Below are 22,581 nucleotides of genomic sequence, written 5' to 3' on the forward strand. Positions count from 1 at the left end.
GAGAAAGTTACTCACCTTGTGGTAACTGAAGTTCTTCGAGATGTGTGTGTCTGTGGGTGCTCCGCTCCCCGCCCTCCTCCCCTCTACTTTGAAGTACTAGTATGATTTCTCCATGGTAGAGAAAGGAACTGAGGAGGGTTCAACGGTGCCGGGACGCACCAACACCTAGAGTGGAGCACCCCCAGGGGGACACATCTCGAAAAACTTCAGTTACTGTAAGGTGAGTAGCTTTCTCATCTCATTGCCAAACTGCCCCAGGCAGAGGCAGGAATACTAGACTCCCTCTGTGTAGAACTCAGTCACTGGTGCTCTGCAGGGGAGACTGATCCAATCTTACGCTCCCTGACTGGCATGGAAGAATTATTGATGATGGGGGGTGCAGTGCCCAAACCCTGCCAGGAGAGGGGACTTGCCTTGCTCGGCAGCATTATTGGGTTCTTGGTGAGATTCCACCCCAGATTTAACCTCCCTCTGATGCAAAATAGTATCAGTGACCCAAGGACTTTGAGGCTATGGGGTATATTAAGATTATAGCAGATTCCTTTATGGAATACTGCCCAATGCTGCCACTGGCACTGTGTGATGGAGACACCAGTAACCCTGCCTACAGGGTAGCCGTGGGATTGTCAGGCTGAGGCTGACACTGGCGTGTTTTAAACGTGACTTGCTGGAGGGCCTGGAAACGAAGGGAAATCCTTATAGTCCTCGTGAGCCAGTGTTGCGAGTCGAAGCACTAGCAATTCCTGGGAATCCGCTAACCAGGAAACATAAGAGATCTGAACAGGCGGTCTGTTTTTAACTCCAAGAAACAAATGGCTAGCACGGCGTGGGGAGAGCATGCTGCAGATAGCCAGTGAGCCCAAGCAGAGTTAAAATCCCCACCTGTTCCTTGCATGGCTGGTTGTCTCCAGTGGAGGAACTGGGATCACTGAGCTGTCAGTGAAAAGGAAGAGGATGTTTTGGGGCCCTCCAGGGGGACTACCCAGGAGGAAGGTTTGTAGGGCTGAGTTGAGGCTGCCAGTATTTCTGTTTGGTGCCTTGCATCCAGCTCCCGAGCCACATGACTTGTGCAGAAAGGCTATTTTCCTCTGTGTGTGTGTGTGTGTGTGTGTGTGTGTGTGTGTGTGTTTGCTATTGTTATTGGCATGTGGATCTCCATGACAGGCCCCTTTTCAGACATACATAAGCTGGGTAGATCATTCTTTCGATTTTTAAAAGAATGTAATAGAGAAGAGAGCTCAAGGCACCACATGGCAATTAAAATCGCAACCAGTGAAAACATCACCCAGCAGTTTAATAAAATGGAAAAACACATCGGCAAACCCCATCTCACTGCCCCTAAAACCACCTACCCTCAGGTTTCCCCAGAAACCCCGGGGCCTGTCAAACAGAGTGCTTTTGCAGTGAGCTTGATGTGATTGTTGAAGGGTTTTTAAACAAATTGCAAATTTTAAACAAATTCACTGAATAGTTGTCACTAGGTCTGATCTGGGTAAAGAAAAGGAAACCTTAACAAGACACTGGTGGCTAAGGAGGCAGTGTGGATGGGATTCTTTAGACACCTCAACTCCGGGGAGGGAAGAGGAGAGGGAGGGAGATTTATTCAGGTAATTCTCTTTTTTTTAAATAAGCATGAATTCTAGATAAGCTGTTTCCTTGCGTCACATGCGTATTACCTGTATCCATGTCCTATCTAACTGCTCTCTTGTTCTTTGTACAGAATGTCTATCCCGATCAGCGTATCGAACCCTGACCTAGCCAGGCATAGCACCGAGCTGTTCATGGACAGCGGCTTTTCTCCTCTGTGTCAGAGAATGGGAGCCATGGTTGCTTTCGACAGATTTGAAGATTTCACAAGGTATGGAGGGAAGGCTGGGCGGGGGGGAATAAATAGAAGACATAGTGTTAGCCAAACACCACCTCCATTATGCTAACCCAGTACTACCACTGTTATACCAAAGCAAAACGTGCGAGTGTTTACTTTTGTGCTGCACGGTCTTCAGTCTGACCATTAAGAAATGCTCTGAGTTCAAAGGATCTTGCTAAAGCTCAGTATCAGGCAGCTGCAGAAGATGTTTCCAGCATGACACTCAAAGCGGGAGGAGATGATGATTCACTTAGGCAAACTGTTGCTTTTTTAATTCATGGAAACACTTGTTAAACAGATTGTAACTTGTAACTCTTCTTGAGTGCTTGCCTGTCCGTGTGTAGGTCCTTATGGCCCTTACCACCATAGTATCTGAGTGCCTCACAGCCATTTAATGGGTTAATCCTTACCACACCCTTGTGAACTTTGGAGGAGGCTAGGTTAACAAGTGACTTTCCCAAGGTCACAGAGGGAGTCTGTGGAATTGAACCAAAGTCTCCTTGAGTCACAGGCAAGTTTTTCCTTTGCTGCTGATGGTACCCAACTCCTTGTTGAATGCTTGTCCTCAGGGAACACTCCCAATTCCCTGCTGAATGCTTGTCTTCAGGGAACACTCTCCGTAGTTCAAGGCTGTTGGTTTTTGTATTAGGTGGGTTGTGTGCAAGGACTTCTCTAGCTTGATACAATCACTGACTTATCCACCACAACCTGTTTGGATTCTGCCAGGAATTTTGATGAAGTGATCTCCTGCTTTGCCGATCCACCCTCAGAGAGTCCCCTGTTCAGCGAGGCGCGATCCACACTCTACGAAGAAGAGGACAATAAGGTGAGGCGGATATCTGGTCGCGTCCTTCTGGAGATGCAGCGTGAATGCTTCTGGGATTGACCTCACTATCTTGTTTTCAGAACGTCCAAGAGGAGCCCATCCACATCCTGAACACAGCCATCCGATGGGCCAGCCACCTTGAGGATGAGGAGCTGGTGCCAGTCTTCAGAACCTTTGCTCAGTCGAAGGTCTTGTGCCTCATACGCTATTCTGCTTATAAACTTGGAGTGCAGCTCCTGTACAGTATGCTCACCCGACGTACTACAGCTGTCACTTCAGCCCTCCTGGCAGGCAATGTATAATGCTCTCATTTGCTGAGTTAGTGGTAATGTCTGTCAGAGTTGTCTGTTTTCCTGGGGGGGGTGATTTAAAATCCCCTTGGGCACATGAAGGCTTTGCCAGTGACATGATGCTTGGCTCCTGTTTTTTCATACAGAAAAACATCCTTGTTGACTGTGGCCTCCGGAGAATCACATTTTTAATTGTGCAGAAGGTGAGCAGGGAGAGGGCTTTGAGTTGCAGTATCATTTTGGTCACACTTTTAAAGGTACACTCCATGTAGTTTTTAAAGGCTAATAAATGATGGCTAGAGGTTTACAAGCCTGTTACAGACATGAGTAGTATGTGTTAGAGGGATAAAAGAAGGACATCGGTAGAAGGTGTTATGGATGGTTATAAGCAACCTGTTAGCCTCTGTAACAATAGATTGACATATCTATTGTGTTGCTCTTTATATGAGGGTACTCTTAATATAAAATGTGAATGTTATTTTGTCAACTCAGTTTTTTGATGGGGTGGGATGGGTTCAAAACAAAGATGTTACAAGTTGCTCTTCCTCTTTTGGGGGAGACGTCACTGTGTTGTGTTTAAATGCCATTTTTGCTAGTACAGGTGAGAATTGCTTGAGTCTCCTGTCTGTATTTAATGCCATTGCTGAGTTAATTTTGTTGTTGTGTCTGTTTTTTTTCCTTTTGTAGAGCGAATTTCCAAAGTTTTTTACATTTAGAGCAAGAGATGAGGTAAGGCTCATTGTCTGATTCTACTGTTTGATGTCTCTTAAGTCAGCTCTAGAAATAATGAAATTATTCCAAAGTCAAACAGAGGTTTGCTCTCTTCTCTGGCATGCACTCAGTTTGCAGAAGACCGTATTTATCGGCACTTGGAACCAGCCCTGGCCTTCCAGCTGGAGCTGAATCGGATGCGTAACTTTGACCTGACTGCTGTCCCCTGTGCCAACCACAGGATGCACCTCTATCTAGGAGCTGCCAAAGTGGAAGAGGGCAATGAAGTTACTGACTACAGGTTTTTCATACGAGCCATTATAAGACACTCTGATCTCATCACTAAGGTAAAAGGACTTTGCGTTCCTTTCTGCTGTGACTCAAAATTAATACCATGTTTTTGTTGCTTTGTCCAGACCTGTACAGCTCTCTGGAAGAGTGTTGTTCAGGGAGGGATGGGCCTGTGGTGTATTCCTACCCCTCTCTGTGAATAGGCATGTGCCACTCGTTTTTAGACAGTCTGCTGTGGCTGCCAAGAAGGGGACCAGCTGTGAGGATGGTTCTGAGGTGCAGAAACATGTTGGCTAGATGTGGTAGAAACTACTGGCCAGCCATGACACTTTCCATCCCCCATCTCCATAGTGTCTCGCAGGCGTTGATGAATTTATCTTTACAACCGCATGCCATCCTCTGGGGAGCCTGAGGCACAGATTGAAATAAGTTGCCTATGCTGATGCAGGGCATCTGTGGCTGAGTTGGGGATTGAATCCCAATATCCATGGTCCTAGTCTAGTGCCTTAGCCCCAAGTCCATCCTTTTGGCCACAACCAGTTGGGGACAGGTTTGAAATAGCCCCTCACCTCCAGGTCACTTTCTCTCAGAGATCACCTTTTCCTCCACGAAGCTGCTGAAGCATGAATGGATAGTGTTCAGAAACACCCAGTGGGAAAAGCTATGATTTCTTTGCTGTTATTTTACTCTGGCTTTAAGGACTGCGATCTAGGATAGCTAGGGTGTGGGGCATTTCTGCTTTGGGGGGTGCCCAAACTTTGCCAGTCTGAAGATTGGCCTGCCAGGAGCTCAGGATTACATGCCCAGTTGTGTCTGTGAAGGAACGTATTGCAGCTCTGCTCCTTTTTAATATAGGAGGATGACACATTGAGACTGCAGGTGCCAAGGCCGTGCTCTGACCCTGTCATGGCCATGGGCTACGCTTCCGTATTACAGCTGGAGGCTAAGGCTGTGCTTTTGCTCGCCAGCCTGATTCGGGCAGGGACAAGCTTCTGTCTTACCTGTGGCGGTGTTGCCACTTGCTGTCCATTCCCAGCTCACGTGCTGCCCTGTACCCTGTTCTAGGAGGCCTCCTTTGAATATCTGCAGAACGAGGGTGAACGGTTACTCCTGGAAGCAATGGATGAGTTGGAAGTGGCCTTCAGCAACACCAGTGTCCGCACTGACTGTAACCATATCTTCCTCAACTTTGTGCCTACTGTCATCATGGATCCGTCCAAGGTGAGCTTCGTCGAAGTGGAGAACAAGCTTTCTGGGGCAGCAGTCACCTCTTTGGTCTGTATCAGTACAGCGCCTAGCATCCCAGGATCTTGGTCCGTGACCAGGGCTGCAAGGCGCTATGGTAATACAAATAATAACTTTTCTTTTTCACTTCTAATGGGCACTAAAAATGGAACAGCCACATGTTTTCCTGTATGCAGAGGTTTCACCGTGGTAGGTTTGGCTATAGGGGCAGCAATTGGGAGGAATGGGAGACGTTTCTTCCCCCAAGTAGTGACCATCCTGTTGCTGTTCTGTTCTCCCTCCACCCTCTCCCCCATTCCACTCCATTAGCTGTAGGACTCAGACTCCCAACACCTCCATGTGGCTGCGTTGCAGTGTGCTTTGCCTCCTGTTCTAACTGTGCACTCATGGTGGAGGTGCCGTGTGCTGGGGAGATGCTGAGACCGCCACCATAGGAATGAACTAGTATGTTAAACTTAGACCTGCAGGAATTCTCATGTAAAATGGTTGGTGAGTGGTACTGAGTGGCTGCCCACCACTGCCAGGGGATCAGTGGACCCTTGCTTTCTGGGCTGTCAGGAACCGAGAAGCAGGGAGGGAGGGAGAACAAATAGAAGTGTAAGACTGGAAGGGACCTCGATAGGTCATCTAGTCCAGTCCCCTGCATTGAGGCAGGACTACCTGTTATGTAGACCATCCCTGACAGGTGTTTGTCTAACCTGCTGTTAACCTCCAGTTACTGAGATTCCACATCTTGTTTCTCACAACCAGTAACAGGTAACTTGTTTCACACAACCAGTCTTTTTTTTTCCTGTCAGGCAAACACATTTGGCAGCACCAAGTTGCACTCAGCTGGAGGGACTAGGAGGGTGTTGCAGTCATACCGGAGCTCAGAGCAGGGAGGTGGTGGTGCAGGGCCAGGGAAGGGGGACGTCTAGCAGTTTCTCATTGGTACGCATTTAAAATGTCGGTGTGTGAAAGCTGAAAAGGATCAGGACAGGGGGAAGATGCTCTGGGCTTAGACTTGTGCCATGTTACGGCCAAGAGTGTGGTGTTACGTAGTCATGAGACTAATCGGCTTGCGTGAATGAAACCATTTGAGATTTCCCTGTTACATCTGCAAGCATTCCCAGGTGTCTGGCGTTTGTGTCCCTAGATCGAGGAGGCTGTCCGCTCCATGGTGATGCGCTACGGCAGCAGGTTGTGGAAACTCCGGGTCCTGCAAGCTGAAGTGAAGATCAACATCCGTTTGACTCCTGTTGGCAAAGCCATTCCTATCCGCCTCTTCCTGACCAATGAGTCTGGCTACTACCTGGATATTAGTCTCTACAAAGAAGTGAATGATCCCAGGACTGGGAATGTGAGTGATTTACACTGGAGCTAGTGCCGAGTGCATTAAAAAAAAAAAAAGGCTGAAAGCGTTTTCCTCTCTGCTCAGACTGTCTCTCCCCAGGCTTTCCTTTCACCAGATCTTGTTACCATTGTTGAGCAAGTACAATTACTCAGTTATGGTAGCATCAGGAGGGATTTCTGCACCTGTTAAGGCTGGAGTCAGTAGTTCCTGTCACTGCGACCAGGGCCTGGGAGCTGTCACTCAAGGTGTTACAATTCCCGAAACTATTGTAACAAGTCTGGGGCCACAGTTGTCATTCAGCTGCACACTCTAGCTACTTGGAACCTCCAAGTGACATCAGGAACGGAACTCTGACCCTCCTGCTCCAAAAGCACCACTTAAGCTAAAGGAGAATTGCTGCCGGCTCTGAGCAGTGTAGGCCTTATAACACATAGTTGCACAGTTCTGATTCCGAGCAGCAGAGGGCAGTGGTGCATGCAGACACTGCTAGTTTTATTACAATACCATCTGTGACTTCCCCACCCAAGCTGGATACATTGTTGTTTTATATTGAATCCCGTTATCACTGAAGGTGTAGAGTTGTTGTCATATACTAACTGATCTAACATTTCTAAACCACTCTCCGCACCTCACATCTGAGGGATTGTGCATTAACTTTGTAATGAACAAGTCACCTGCGTGGGAGGGGAACTGACTCTCGACCTTCCCTTTAGATTATGTTTCACTCCTATGGGGATAAGCAAGGGCCGCAGCATGGGATGCTGATTAACACACCATATGTTACCAAGGACCTGCTCCAATCGAAGCGCTTCCAGGCACAGTCGCTAGGCACTACCTATGTGTATGACTTCCCTGAAATGTTCAAGCAGGTAAGTCCTGCTAAGTAGCCATTGGAAATATTCCCATCATTTCCTTTCCTTTCCTAGTTCCATTTCCAGTTTTCCTGATTGGGGGGGAGAGGCCGAGGGGTGAACCCTCTCTACTCCCAACTAGCATAAAAACAGGTTCATTTATGTTAAGTGTTTTCTAAGGAAATCCTCAGCTGATGTACAATTGACACAGCTCTGCTGACTTCAGTGGGGGAATGCCAGCTAAGGAGCTGGACCAGAATGTCCTGTACAACAAGAAACAAAGCTGAGCTGTGTTGTCAATTGTTCTTGTCCCCTCTTTATTTAAATAACTAGAATATCATTAATTGGATGTTCATTTGTGGTGCAGCAGTAGCCGTTGAACCACTTCAGCACATGATTTCTGTCTCATGTGGTGTGTGTGTGTGTGTTTAATTCTCTTAACTGGTTCTTTTGCAGGCTCTCTTTAAATTGTGGGGCTCTACAGAAATGTACCCCAAAGATGTTCTAACCTACACTGAGTTAGTGTTGGATTCCCAGGGGCAGCTGGTGGAGATGAACAGGGTACCTGGAGGAAATGAGGTATGAACAAAATGAATAGGGAGTAGGTGGGAGACAGTGTAGAGCTGGGGAGGTATGGTGTGGGAGTGGGAAACACAGAAAAGAGAAGGGAAGAGGTGTGGGGGGGAAAGAGAGATGAAGGAGAGAGAAGGAAACAGACACCAAAGGCAACACAGAAAAAGATTCATCGTGATCTGTTATAGGAAGGAAAAGTGAGAGAGAATGGAGTGGAACCAGAGAGAGAGATTAGTTACAGAATAATGAAAGGAAGAGATGTAAGTTGCACTTCTGTCGAACGCATTATGTAGAGAGCTGATTGACCTGTTACAAGTAAATATAATCCCAATAAATGGTGCACAACCGTTTGTTCCGTTATCTCACAGGTGTGTGGTGACACAGGTGCTTCTCAGCATGGCTGAGTCCTTAGGCTAGTAGGTGTTGGGACAATTTTCCAAGCCCTGCCTATTTCATTGGCTTTTTTTTTTTAGTTTAGCTGCATCACTTTCAAGTGGAGCCCTTCCTCCTGCCCTGCAAGATGCTGTGCAGAGTTTGTTGTGTGGTGCATCTTGGAGGAATGAATTGAATCGCATAAATGGTTAGGGAATCCTGTCTGATCTGTGACTGACTGTTTCCCAGGTGTTCTAGCCACTTTATCAGAAGCCTGAACTTCTGCAGGTTGAACAAATCAACCTGAGTTACATTTTAAAGTTTGGAGAATGGTGTTGGGAGTAGAAGCTGTGTGTGTATGCAGAGCCATTGATTAATCTGTGACAGAGTGTAGCCTACAACTAGTATTTACTTCCTCTCGAGAAACTTGCTCTTGTGACTTGATATCTCTTTGAGCAGGTTGGGATGGTTGCTTTCAAAATGAAGCTGAAAACCCCTGAGTATCCCAGAGGCCGAGACATCATCGTTATCAGCAACGACATCACCTACAAGATTGGCTCCTTTGGGCCCGAGGAGGATCTGCTCTTCCTGCGAGCTTCACAGCTGGCCCGCTCGGAAGGCATCCCACAGATCTACATTGCAGCGAACAGCGGGGCACGGATAGGGTTTGCAGATGAGATAAAGCACATGTTCCAGGTAGCCTGGGTGGATCCCACGGATCCCTACAAGGTAGGTGCACGTGTCTCTCTGTAGTAGGGGGGAAAAACCCTCTCTGTGAAAGATGCAATTTGGGAATCAGAAGGGTTGAAAGATGCAACAGCAGTCCTGAGATTAAATGGGATTTGATAACATACGGGGTTAATACACAAGTCCAATTGCAGGGCTCTCCTCACGAGCAGGTCCCCCCACCTCCACGTGCCCTCCATCTACATCCTGTCTGTTGGCTGCCACCTTTGGGCTGTGGGATCTCCCTCCAGCCCCTCTCTGCAGTGTCTGGTGAACCCACTAACTGGATCAGGAAACCAGAAGGTGGCGCTAAAATGCCCCTTTCAAAGCAGGACGCAGGAGAAGGGGCAGCCTGAGAATTCAGTGGACTGATTGTAGAGGCTCAGTCGAGTCAGACTGGTCTCTGGGTGGTCGATAGTCAGTTCTGTGCATGTGGTTCGGGGTTCTTTGTGCTGTGCATGGGTCTAAACAGTGGTGAGCTGGAGCCGGTTCGCACCAGTTCACTAGAACCGGTTGTTAAATTTAGAAGCCCTTTTAGAACTGGTTGTCCTGCGAGGGAGAACTGGTTCTAAAAGGGCTTCTAAATTTAACCACTGGCCAAAAGTGGCGCCTTAGGCGCCACCTCCGTGGGTGCTCCGGGGCTGGAGCACCCACAGGGAAAATTTGGTGGGTGCAGAGCACCCACCGGCAGTTCCCCGCCCCACGCCTGGCCCCACCTCACCTCACCTCCACTCCACCTGCTTCCCTGAACGCGCCGCCCCGCTCTGCTTCTCCGTCCCCCCGTCCCCCCCCCCCCCCCGGCTTCCCACAAATCAGCTGTTCGCGCGGGAAGCCTGGGAGGGCTGAGACGCCGGCAGCGGCTTCGCGCTCAGGCCCAGGGAGGCGGAGGTGAGCTGGGGCAGGGGGGCACGAGGAGGGCCGCCGGTGCCGCAGCAGGTAATCCGTGGGGTGGGGGCCGGGCAGGGGAACCGCTCCCCGCCCCAGCTCACCTCCGCCTCCCTGGGCCTGAGCGCGAAGCTGCCGCCTGCGTCTCAGCCCTCCCTGGCTTCCCGCGCGAACAGCTGCTTTGCGGGAAGCCGGAGGGGGGTGGGGGAGAGAGAAGCAGAGCGGGGCGGCGCATTCAGGGGAGGAGGCGGAGCGGAGGTGAGGTGAGCTGGGGCCGGGCGCGGGACAGGGCGGGGAGCTGCTGGTGGGTGCTCTGCACCCACCAAATTTTCCCCGTGGGGGCTCCAGCCCCAGAGCACCCAGGGAGTGGTTGCCTAAGGCGCCACTTTTGATGTGATCAGTGGGGGGAGTGGCTGCTCCCCCTCCTCACCCCCTAGCTACACTCCCCCGCCCCTAGGAGCCAGAGGGACCTGCTGGATGCTTCCCGGGAGCTGCCCCAGGTAAACACCGCCAGGACTCCCCACCTCGCCCCGGCAGGTCCCTCTGGCTCTTAGGGGCGGGGTGGGCACACACTACAGTGGCCCATGAGACCCTCCTGCCCGGTTCTGGGGGCAGTCAGGGGACAGGGGAGGGGGGTAGATGGGGCAGGGGTCCTGGGGCGGGGGCGTCAAGGTCCTGGGGGACAGGGGTGTGCCACGACCCCCTCGTGGGATGAGGAGGGAACCAGTTGTTAAGATTTTGGCAGCTCATCACTGGGTCTAAAGCTAGGCTTATTCTTTTTGTCTCGCAGTCCAGGCTAAAAAATAACCCTACGGTTAAAATAACAATGGGCAAAATTTTCAAAACTCCCAAAATGACTGAAGTCTTATTGTCCAAAAGCGAGCTAGGTGCCTAAGTTAAGGTGCTTAACTCATTGTAAGCGAATGGGACGTTAGGGCTTAAGGACCCTAAGTAATTTCTATGCTTTGAAAATTTTACCCAATGAATTTAAGGGTTTCTGTTTATTCTCTTAGCCACTAGTGGGCATTTGCATACGTTTTATTGCAGTTTAGTGATGCTGTATCAGTGTGTTATGTGTAATGTGGTGGAATATCGATATAAAAGTATGTATGTATGCATTATAAAATGAATACATTACTGTGGGCTTTATAAACTTAAATTAGCAAAATACATGTACAGCTTTATTCTATATAAGGTATTAGATTTTTAAACTACCAATCAGTGAAAACTGCACTACAAGCTGCTTATGCTTGTATCGTAACAGACTTTAACTTTTGCAAGTAGCAAGCGCCTGTTGGAAATAGTGTATTTAATGGCTATGCAAGCAGCTTCTTCAGCTAATTCTTTCCCACTTTATTGGAAGGGGTTCAAGTACTTGTACCTGACGCCACAGGATTACACGAGGATCAGCTCTGTGAACTCTGTGCACTGTGAGCATGTAGAGGAAGGAGGAGAGTCCAGGTGAGTGGGTTTTTATTCAAGTCCCTGCGTATGTCTACACTGTGAGCTGGAGGTGTAAGTTCCCCGCCGAGTTCTGATCAAGCCAGCACACTGACCGTAGCCACTGTGGTGCACGGAGCTAGCTGCCCAGAGCATCTATCCAGTGTCGTGGACTTGTCAGGTGTTTAGATTTATCCCCACCACACCCCTGTGAGACAGTGAAAGTATCGTCCCCTTTCACAGATGAAGAAACTGCAGCCTAGAGAGGCAAAGTGCCTCACGCTTGGTCACATGGTGTCTCCTGTGCCAGAGTCCCAGGCCTTACCTGCAAGCTCCTTGTGAAAACTAGGTCTGTTGTCTTCTCTGGCTCTGTATTGTCTCTTCTGCTTCCCCACAGGTATGTCCTAACTGATATCATCGGTAAAGATGAAGGGTTCGGTGTGGAGAACCTGAGAGCATCTGGTACCATTGCTGGGGAGTCCTCCATTGCTTATGATGAAATTGTGACCATTAGCATGGTATGGCTTTTGGAATCGTTAGCTGATTTTATGAGCCATTCTCCTTCACTCTTATCCAGCACATGAGGCGCCTGTCGCATTTGCTTCTAAAGCCACACAGGATGAGGCCGCTCAGGGTTGGCCAAGTGAAGTGGAGCCAAATATTTATGAAATCCCCATGAACCAGCTTAGCTGTTGATGTTCAGATGAAGTATGCTAAAGCTGTGAAATGCTTAGAATGTACTTTCTGGCCTAAAATGCCAGTGATATGCTACATTCAACAGAGTATTGACCAGAACTAGCCACTGTCAGCTGGAAACCTGAAACCGGAGTGAAACAACAAGGTTATTGTATACAATGTCAGAGTTCAGTCTTCATTAGGTCACTTTGATTGTGGTAATGGCATATCATTTAGATGAAACAGACTAGCAGCAGCCATTTCATTACCTATCGTCCAGGTTGGTAGAAAAGAATGTAGAGTTCTGTTGATTCTTCCTCATGATTATGTAGGCCTTTTTCGTCAGTAACTTTTGTCTTCCTTGTCTGCATCTCTTAGGTGACGTGTCGTGCCATTGGAATTGGCGCTTACCTGGTGAGGCTAGGGCAGCGAGTGATACAGGTGGAGAATTCCCACATCATCCTCACTGGGGCTAGTGCTTTAAATAAGGTAACGAGGAGTTTAGTTTCACCCATCACTTTTATTTTCCCCTGAAAATTGTCCTTTCCTGTGCTGAGTTATCACTCTTTTTTGTAGGAACCAGAAACATTTGCTGTCTCCCACCTGCAAAATTCCACAATGGATACTTAATATTTCACATAGAAAAACTCCACAGTACTCTGGACGTGATATGTGTTTAAACCAGATGAGTTATTCAGGGAATATGTGTAGAAGAGACCAGTAAGGGAATTACAAGTGATTCACAGCATTTGAAGGTCTCTACAAACATTAATGCATACACAACTTCCCTGTGTTTCCTGAGATAGAAATGTTGAGAGACTTGTTAAGGTCACAGAGCAAGTCATTTTTCAGAGTAACAGCTGTGTTAGTCTGTATTCGCAAAAAGAAAAGGAGGACTTGTGGCACCTTAGAGACTAACCAATTTATTTGAGCATAAGCTTTCGTGAGCTACAGCTCACTTCATCGGATGCATACTGTGGAAAGTGTAGAAGATCTTTTTATACACACAAAGCATGAAAAAATACCTCCCCCCCAACCCACTCTCCTACTGGTAATAGCTTATCTAAAGTGATCACTCTCCTTACAATGTGTATGATAATCAAGTTGGGCCATTTCCAGAACAAATCCAGGTTCCCCCCCCCCCACGCAAACCCACTCTCCTGTTGGCTTGTTCACCTGCACATCCACCAATGTGATATATGCCATCATGTGCCAGCAGTGCCCCTCTGCCATGTACATTGGTCAAACTGGACGGTCTCTATGTAAAAGAATAAATGGACACAAATCAGATGTCAAGAATTATAACATTCATAAACCAGTCGGAGAACACTTCAATCTCTCTGGTCACGCGATTACAGACATGAAAGTTGCGATATTACAACAAAAAAACTTCAAAACCAGACTCCAGCGAGAGACTGTTGAATTGGAATTCATTTGCAAATTGGATACAATTAACTTAGGCTTGAATAGAGACTGGGAGTGGCTAAGTCATTATGCAAGGTAACCTATTTCCCCTTGTTTTTTCCTTTAGATAAGCTATTACCAACAGGAGAGTGGGTTTGTGTGTGGGGGGATTTGTGCTGGAAATGGCCCAACTTGATTATCATACACATTGTAAGGAGAGTGATCACTTTAGATAAGCTATTACCAGCAGGAGAGTGGGGTGGGGGGAGGTATTTTTTCATGCTTTGTGTGTATAAACAGATCTTCTACACTTTCCACAATATGCATCCGATGAAGTGAGCTGTAGCTCACGAAAGCTTATGCTCAAATAAATTGGTTAGAGCCAGTCATTGGCAGAGCTGGCATTGACAGAGCCTTGCTCAGTCAGCTAGTTCAGCGTGGCAAGTGTATGAACTTGCAGAGTTACTCCAGCTTAAATTAAGAAGAGATTTTTTTTTTAAACCCATTTAGTTAGACCAATGCAAAAGGCGGTCTGGACACTTTTACTTTACAAAACCAAAGTTTAGCTTAAGTCAGTCAAGAATAGGTTTAAACTAAACTAAAATAAGCCACTTTTTAGACCATAATAAGCATGTCTACACACAGGTTTGCACTGGTTTTAACTAAACAGGCACAAGTTTGTGTGTGCATAAGGTCTACAGCTACTTTATTCTAGGGGTGATAATCTTTTCTATTTATAACTTTAACTAGGTCCTGGGGCGTGAGGTCTACACATCCAATAACCAGCTCGGAGGCGTGCAGATCATGCATAATAATGGTGTTTCCCATGTGACTGTCCCAGACGACTTTGAGGGCGTCTACACCATCTTACAGTGGCTTTCGTATATGCCAAAGGTGAGTAGCTCCAACGGGACAGCAATGTGTTGGCTGTGACGTTTTATTTAATGTAATGCCTTGTTTAAAACCAACAAACAAACACCCAACAACTTTTTATAATCCATTTGACGTGCAGAAATTACTTCTGTAGTTGTTTTTGAAGACGTTTCTGACACCATCTAATGCACTAGAAGCATTGTAGAAAGTAATGTGAAATATTGTCCGTACGGAAGAATAATTATCTGTAAGGAAATTAGTCTGGATTAATGCTCTTTCTGTAACAGCCTAAGTAGCATTTCAGTGGGGTAAAGGGTAGAGTGGGAACAAACATTGTCCAACAGATTTTTATAGTGCTATTTGGTAAAACTGGGTTAGAGATTTTTCTTCTTATAGGACAATCGTAGCCCAGTGCCTGTTACTGCTACAAGTGACCCCATTGAAAGAGAAATTGATTTTGTCCCTTCCAAAGCCCCCTACGACCCCAGATGGATGCTGGCAGGAAGACCACATCCAAGTAAGTAAGGGCGTTCTAACCTAGACCTTCTGCGGAAACTCCATTCTGTCTCCCCATCCTACATTTATTTGTTGCTGTAAAATCCTCCCAGTCCTGTGTATGCAGAATTTTACCGCTGTTTGATATAATGTGCACTAGGAGTTTATTGTGAACTGATAAGCAAAATAGCCTTACAGTTACGCACTCTGTTTGATTGCACAGTTGTTAAGGGAACCTGGCAGAGCGGCTTCTTTGATCATGGCACTTTCATGGAGATCATGCAGCCCTGGGCACAGACGGTTGTAGTTGGCAGAGCAAGGTAACAACAAAGCACAGCTCTTCCGTAAACCGGCTGTTAACGGCGTACTCACTAAGAGCCATTTCCTGCCTGGACATGCAGAATCCCACTGAAGTCTGTGCGGCTGTCTGAGTGGTAAATCAGGCAGGAGCAGGCACTAAACTATCTGTATAAAAGGTAGCTGACTGTCAGCCAAGCGGTGCTTTAATTAACTCGGGGCTGTGTTGTCCCCTCCTGCGGGACTGGCTTTCCTGGGAACGGGTTCTGTGGCCTTCCCCCTACATTGTTCTATTGAGCAGTGGGGAAAGCAAGCCCCCTGGCCTTGCTTTGAGACCAGTTGAACTTGTCAGCTTGATAGAAGTGAAAATTCATCTCTGCTTGAGAAACTGACCTGGTCCCTGGCTCTCTGCAGGTTGGGAGGGATCCCCATTGGTGTGGTAGCGGTGGAGACCCGGACTGTGGAGATGGCGATACCAGCTGACCCTGCAAACCTGGATTCTGAAGCACAGGTATGTTGGGAAACCGTTGGGGAGCGTCAATATATGTACAGTGGCAATGCTTCATATTGTAAAGCTAGAAGAAAATCCTGCTCTGGATGACCCTTTTGTGTGGATCTGGCTTCTCCATCCTGCCTCCTCTTTCAGGCGTGTGGAATCAACTACCCTCAGTCCCTTCATTGGTTTTAAACCTTCCAACTACAGTACTTTGTCGACCTACCAGGCTCGTTTGCCAAGAGGGATCTAATCCGAACTGAACACTCCTGCTCGCTCTCTTTCAGATAGTCCAGCAGGCTGGGCAGGTGTGGTTCCCAGATTCAGCTTTTAAAACTGCCCAGGCTATAAGGGACTTCGACCGAGAGCGGCTCCCTCTCTTGATCTTTGCAAACTGGAGGGGATTCTCCGGTGGCATGAAAGGTGATTCGCTCTTCGCTAAACAGGAGTCAGGGAGGAGAGCCGGGTTGTGATCCCACATGACCCTGTGTGGAGTATGGGGATCCTGAGCAAGCTCAGCATGTCCCCTTTATTGCTGCTATTTCCAGGAGTGTGCGGTTCCCCGGGAGCATGCTGACTGTGTGATGCTGTTCCGAGAGTTGCCTCCTGCGTAGCTTTCCTGCACGGCGGCTGCTGCAGGGGCTGACGGCTCGGGGACGGGAGGGCTGCATGAGTGTCACACTGCAGGTTGGGGTGTCTTTGGTTTGGTTTATTTTTTACTGTGGAGGCAGCCCACTCAGTCTGTCGGGGAGGGAAGTGTGTTGGGTTGCTTACATGAGAAATCTAGCAGGTTTTATAGGGTCAAACCGCTGGGCATCCTCAACTGGGATGGCTGCAGGGTGGCACCTGGAAGAGACAGGCACTGTAGAGTAGAGGTAAGTGCAGGGGTCCAGAGAAGGGACAGGGAGTGAAGTATTAAGCCTGGCGCTTAATACTCCCTGGCATGTGTCCCCAACCCACAGCTTGTCCCTGTAGCTCCGCAGAGCAGAGGGCGTTACCAGAAATGATTGATAACATAAAGGTCTTGGTTTTCAGACATGTACGATCAGGTGCTGAAGTTCGGTGCGTACATTGTTGATAGCCTCAGGCAGTTTAAACAGCCTGTTCTTGTCTACATCCCCCCACATGCCGAGCTAAGAGGAGGGTCCTGGGTAGTAATTGATCCAACAATCAACCCTGTGTACATGGAGCTTTATGCAGACAAGGAGAGCAGGTAGGTAATGTCTTTCTCAGGGTTTTTGGGGGGTCTCCTGTTCTGGTACTTCCCTTGTAACTATCTACTGTTCTAGGCATTCTTCCATAGCCTTTGGCTTAAGTTTCTCGTCAGTCCCTCCATACTTTTTTAAGGGTTGGACAAGGATGATGAGCCCAAAACAATCAGAGAGATCTAGATTGCTTAGTAAACTGGGAGCAAGCAAATGACATGTGTTTTAATACAGCTGAGCTAAATGTAACTGTGTACATCTGGGAACAAAAATGTAGCTTCTACTTACAGGATGGGGCACTCGATCCTGCGAAGCAGCAACTGAAAAAATGTGGGGGTTGTGGTATGTCATCAAATGAACCTGAGCTTCTAGTGCAATGCTATGGCCAAAAGGGGTAATGTGATCATGGGATGAGTAAACAGGAACCTTGAGAAGGAGCAGAGAGGTTATTTGATCTCTGTATTTGGCACTGGTATGACCACTGTGGAATCCTGTGTCCAGTTCTGGAGTCCACACTTCAGTAAGGGTGTTGATAAACTGGAGAGGGTTCTAAGACCAATAATAATGATTAAAGGATTAGAAAACATGCCTTATAGTGCTAGGAGCTCAATCTATTCAGTTTAACAAAGAGAAGGTTAAGGGGTAACTTGATCACAGTCTGTAAGTATCTACGTGGGGAACAGATATTTAATAATGGGCTCTTCCATCTAGCAGAGAAAGGTATAACATGATCCAATGGCTGGAAGTTGAAGCTAGACAACTTCAGGCTGGAAATAAGGGGTACATTTTTAACAGTGAGGGTAATTAACCATTGGAACAATTTTACCAAGGGTCATGGTGGATTCTCCAATCCTAACTATTTTTAAATCATGACCGGATGTTTTTCTAAAAGCTCTGCTCTGGGAATTATTTGGGGGCAGGTCTCTGGCCCGTGCTATGCAGGAGGTCAGACTAGATGATTACAATGGTTCCTTCTGGCCTTGGAATCTGAGAGTCTATGAAAATGTGACCTTCCTTTTCCTGTGCTTGTAAAGTGCGTGTATTCTCCATGCCACGTGCCTGGGCCTTTGAATGATGTTCTCTTCACTGATAAAACCTTCCCAACAGCCCACGGGGGTGGAGGAGAAAACTAAACTACACTTGGGAAAAGAGACACATTTCTGCTTTATACAGTGTAGCTGTAGCCATGACAGTCCCAGGATATAGGAGAGACAAGGTGTTTACTGGACCAACTGAACCAGCCCCGAAGAAGAACTCTGGGTGGCTCAAAAGCTTGTCTCTCTCACCAACAGAAGTTGGTCCGATAGAAGATATCACCTCACCCACATTTCTGCCTCACTTTCAAGCAGGGCAGTCGTCATGAATGCAATTATTGCGAAAAGTCTGAACAATACCTATCTAGTGTCCTATTTAAAACTATACAACTACAACTCTGTAACTGGTGATCTGCTCAGATCTTCCAAGTACCAGGAGAGAACCTGCATTATTATTGGAAATAATACATATAGAACACCCCAAAATGTGAGGCACGTTATAGAGGAAATACAAGCCCCTTATGTGATCCCTTTATGAGTTCATAGACTCATTTGCAGCGGTCTCATTAACAGTTGAGATTTGTTAACCTGCCAAACTCATGAGCCAACAGCTAAAAATTGTTAGACTCTCACAGCACAATTTGCTGGATATTCTACATAACAGGTTCTCCAACAATATACATTGCTGAGCTAAATACATTTATTATTTTTAATGTCCCTCCTTTTATCTTCGTGAATACTTGGTGATAACTATTGAACGTAGGGGCAAATAGTAGAAAATGCTAGAAAGAGAAAACTGCAGAAAGCTCAGATTTGGGAAGGGAAACCCTTGCAGATTTCCTACGTCTTTGCTCTTAATCCTTGAATTTAAACACCCTCTGTACTGTAACAATAAGAAGAACATTTCTGCTGAAAATAACGTAAAACTGGAAATTCTTCCCAGAATGTATTTTCCCCATATAGACGTCTCCACTGTACCAAACTTGACATCACAAAACCTCCGTGCTTTCTAGGGGAGGCATTTTAGAGGCTGAAGGAACAGTGGAAATTAAATTCAGAAGGAAGGATTTGATAAAGACCATGAGAAGAATCGATTCAGTCTATGCCAGACTTGTTGAACAGCTGGGTAAGAAGAGAATTTGTTTCCCCCTTTCCCTTTTGTTCCAGTTTACATTGCTCCCTTAAAGCATGAGGCATGAACTCTGAAGATGGGTAAATAATGGTGCTGCTGTTACCATCTGGGAAATCCTGTTTAGGTGCCAGCGGAGGTTTCTTTTGACAGTGAATCCTGGACAGTGCCTGACCTGATTGGGGCCACTCCGTACTATTTAAATATAAATTAATACTAATCTCTCTAAGGGGTTGTGTTCATAGTACCTTGTCTATCTGTTTTTCACCCCATTCACACGCGCCCTCAGAGAACAATCATCAGCTCTACAAATGTTATTTCTTCTAAGTTACTTCCTGTTTCTAAGACCTTAGGAAACTATAAAGATGCTAGTTAGTCTCTAAGGTGCCACAAGTACTCCTTTTCTTTTTGCGAATACAGACTAACACGGCTGCTACTCTGAAATCTATAAAGATGCTGTATGTCAAACACAAGCACTCACATAGTCTGTTTAGGCAGAGCTTTAGCTTGGAAACTCCTTGGGACAGAGACAGTGCCTTACTTTTCTATAGAGTGCCATGCACATTTGTGGCAGTGTATAAACTACAAACTCCCATTTAAGGTCACTAGTACAGTAGTTAAGTCCATGGGTTTTCGTTTTTGTTTTTTTTTAAAGGAGAATTGTTAACCCTTTCTTGGTTGTTCCTAGTTTAAAATTAGCTGCTCTCTTAGTGCCTGGATTGCAGGTAACTGAACTCAAATCTAGACTGACACATGCTTTGTTTCCTGGAATAACAGGTACCCCAGAACTCCTAGAAGAGGATCACAGAGAGCTGGAGAAGCAGCTGAAAGCTCGGGAAGAGCTCATGTTACCCATCTTCCACCAGGTGGCAGTGCAGTTTGCTGACCTTCACGACACGCCAGGAAGAATGCACGAGAAGGGCGTTATTACAGTTAAGCGACAGCGCTTTGCTTTCAGCTTTCATTGTGCTGATATTGGGGAAATGTAACAACCCTGATGATTCGCCGTTAGAAAACCTGGTCAAGGCATTTTAAAGAAAAAATCTCATTACTGTAGAGGGCAGTGCTCGGGCTGGTGTGGGTGAGACCCTGTCCTGTCATAGGATGGGCAGGAACATGGGAGTAGATTGCCGCTGCGTGACATGACATTTCTGACTTGGTATTTCTCTCTGAGGCCCCAGTCTCCACAACTCCTAATGCAGGAGTGAACCCTGCTGCACCCACCTAGAACCCCATTGGCTCCAGTGTCTGGCTCCGTTAGAACGCTGTGCTATGTGGAAAGAAATTGTGATCAGAGTTGCATTGTGCTGCTGGAGAGAGTCTTGCTGTCTCTGCAGGGTTTGAACAGCAGAGGTGTTACCTCTGATTCTGATGCTACTTTTCAGAAGGGCAGCATGTCTGTAAGCAGGGGGAAGTCACAATGGGGGAATCTCTCTGGTGATGCGGATTGCAAGGATACACTCTACCCCTCCCAAATATTTGTCCAGACAAAGTGTACCAGTATCCTGAATTTCAGCTATTTCCTCCTCTCCGCCATCCCCAAAGCATTTCCTTTGCAAGCCTGAATTTTGAACTCTCTTCCCTCCGTCACCCCAGGATATCCTTGAGTGGAAGAATGCCCGCACGTTCTTATACTGGCGTCTGCGGCGCCTCCTCTTGGAGGAAGCAGTGAAAACGGAGATTCTGAATGCAGACAGTGAGCTCAGCAACATTCACATCCAGTCCATGCTGCGCCGCTGGTTCATGGAGACGGAAGGAGCTGTGAAGGTATCTCTTCATCTTGACTATTTCAGGTTCTCATGTTACTGATTTGCAGTCTGTTTCCTCAGTGTAGCCAGTACTGTCCAATAACAGCCTGCCGTGCTTCCCCACACGTGCACATGCTCCGTTGACTTCCTGAGTTTGGTTGAAACATGTGATCAGAGTTGCTGTTCCATAGCTTGAGTGTAACGTTCCTGCCATGGTGCGTGGCCACTGAAATCCAAGCACAGTCTCTTCGGATCAGGTGACTTACACTGGATGCGAGGGATCATCAAACTTAAACAAAATGGTGCAAAAAAAGAAGTCATATGGTTGATCTCTTTATCTTGAAGCAGCGTCTCTCAGTGGAGAAAGAAGAGATTGCATGCCTGTGCCTTCAAGCTTCTTTGTTGTATTTTTTTTATCTTTAGATAAAAATTCTCTAAATCATGACTTATCAACTTTAAGTTAATGACAATTGTGGCTGTTACTATCCTGTAAGTCTGATTTTTGTCCCTTGTAAAATAATAGAACCAATACAAAGAGAAATAGAACCACTAACCATCTAGGGAAAGACAGAACCCTAAGCAGTCAACTACATGAGTTTCAGAATAAGTTTCACTAAACAAACTCAAGTGCTTAATGAAATGATGGAATTAGTAGGTGAAGGGAACGTGAGATACTTTCGATGTAAGATTCAGGGATATTCAGTTTTGAATAAAGGAGTTGATTACAACCTCACAAAGTTTTACTCCCCCAATTGAATTTGTTTGGCCTTAGCTATGAACACTGTCATGCGGACTGTCAACTGGGTGTCTGACCCAGAGTAAAGAGTAATCTGTGGAGCTGAGGGAGGGGTCTAGTGATGTACTTCTGGGATCTGTGTTTAGCTCAGGTTTTACTTAACATCTTCCTTAATGATCAGGAAGAGGGAACGTGGAGCATATTCATGAAATTCACGAGAAGAGAGGAGTTGCAAATACCAGTAAGGATGGGAGGTGAGGGGGTTACAGAACCATCGAAAGAGAATAGGAAAAGTGGGGAAATAAATTAATAAGAAACCAAGAATCAATTGAAAAACTGCAAACCAATACATCTGGGAGGGGGGAAACTAGCCCAGATGTCTGGGTGGGGATATTAAATGGGAGGAAGAAACCTGACAGAACAGTAATGCTGGGGGGAGAGGGGGAGTGGGGAGGGAATCTTTGGGAGAGGGAGTAGAATTATGCAAATGATTCATTGCATATTCACCCACTATGCAAATTAAGGCATCACATCGTTTGCATAACTGGTTCAGCTTTCTGGACCTGCATGGGCCTTAAAAGATATGGGAGGGTAAGATCTGTTGGTATGAGGAATAGTGTCCCAGAGAAGGTTGTATGTCCTGGGATATTCTAAAACTGGATTTGACAGTACAATCAGGAGTAATCCTGCACTGGAAAGAAGGTGAATTAGATGACTTTGTAGGACCCCTCTCTCTCCCAGGAGTATGCGAAGATGCTCTTGTTGTTTTCTCTAGGGCTATCTCTGGGACAATAACCAGGTGGTGGTGGAATGGCTGGAGAAACACTTGAAAGAAGAGGAGGGTTCCCGATCAGCCATTCGAGAAAACATCAAATATCTGAAACGGGATTACACCCTCAGACATATCCGGGCGTGAGTACATGGGGTGCTCTGGCCTCTTATTGGAGGAAGCTGGGTGTTGCTCGGTTTAAAGTAACTGAGTAGTATGTCTCCTGGGTATAAATGGCCACAATAGATGATTTCATCAAACCACAGTTTGAGTATAGTGTATAGATTATAAGATCTTTAGAGCAGAAGCTATC

General features: G+C 46.7%; 1 protein-coding gene across 1 annotated transcript in view; it reads left to right on the top strand.

The window, feature by feature from the left end:
• ACACB (acetyl-CoA carboxylase beta) overlaps positions 1 to 22,581 on the top strand; it is a 73,309-nt gene that overhangs the window by 48,876 nt on the left and 1,852 nt on the right. The window contains exons 29-52 of the mRNA XM_074973099.1: positions 1,721 to 1,858; positions 2,594 to 2,693; positions 2,774 to 2,881; positions 3,130 to 3,186; positions 3,671 to 3,712; positions 3,826 to 4,041; positions 5,051 to 5,206; positions 6,366 to 6,569; positions 7,277 to 7,432; positions 7,871 to 7,993; positions 8,819 to 9,088; positions 11,334 to 11,431; positions 11,808 to 11,928; positions 12,464 to 12,574; positions 14,240 to 14,383; positions 14,759 to 14,879; positions 15,081 to 15,177; positions 15,569 to 15,665; positions 15,935 to 16,070; positions 16,683 to 16,860; positions 18,900 to 19,012; positions 19,793 to 19,947; positions 20,612 to 20,782; positions 22,275 to 22,411. Of these exons, the coding sequence (XP_074829200.1) occupies positions 1,721 to 1,858; positions 2,594 to 2,693; positions 2,774 to 2,881; positions 3,130 to 3,186; positions 3,671 to 3,712; positions 3,826 to 4,041; positions 5,051 to 5,206; positions 6,366 to 6,569; positions 7,277 to 7,432; positions 7,871 to 7,993; positions 8,819 to 9,088; positions 11,334 to 11,431; positions 11,808 to 11,928; positions 12,464 to 12,574; positions 14,240 to 14,383; positions 14,759 to 14,879; positions 15,081 to 15,177; positions 15,569 to 15,665; positions 15,935 to 16,070; positions 16,683 to 16,860; positions 18,900 to 19,012; positions 19,793 to 19,947; positions 20,612 to 20,782; positions 22,275 to 22,411 (3,249 nt within the window). The remainder of the gene's footprint in view (positions 1 to 1,720; positions 1,859 to 2,593; positions 2,694 to 2,773; positions 2,882 to 3,129; positions 3,187 to 3,670; positions 3,713 to 3,825; positions 4,042 to 5,050; positions 5,207 to 6,365; positions 6,570 to 7,276; positions 7,433 to 7,870; positions 7,994 to 8,818; positions 9,089 to 11,333; positions 11,432 to 11,807; positions 11,929 to 12,463; positions 12,575 to 14,239; positions 14,384 to 14,758; positions 14,880 to 15,080; positions 15,178 to 15,568; positions 15,666 to 15,934; positions 16,071 to 16,682; positions 16,861 to 18,899; positions 19,013 to 19,792; positions 19,948 to 20,611; positions 20,783 to 22,274; positions 22,412 to 22,581) is intronic.

The sequence above is a fragment of the Natator depressus genome, chromosome 15 (genome assembly GCF_965152275.1).
Source record: "Natator depressus isolate rNatDep1 chromosome 15, rNatDep2.hap1, whole genome shotgun sequence".
Lineage (NCBI taxonomy): Eukaryota > Metazoa > Chordata > Testudines > Cheloniidae > Natator > Natator depressus.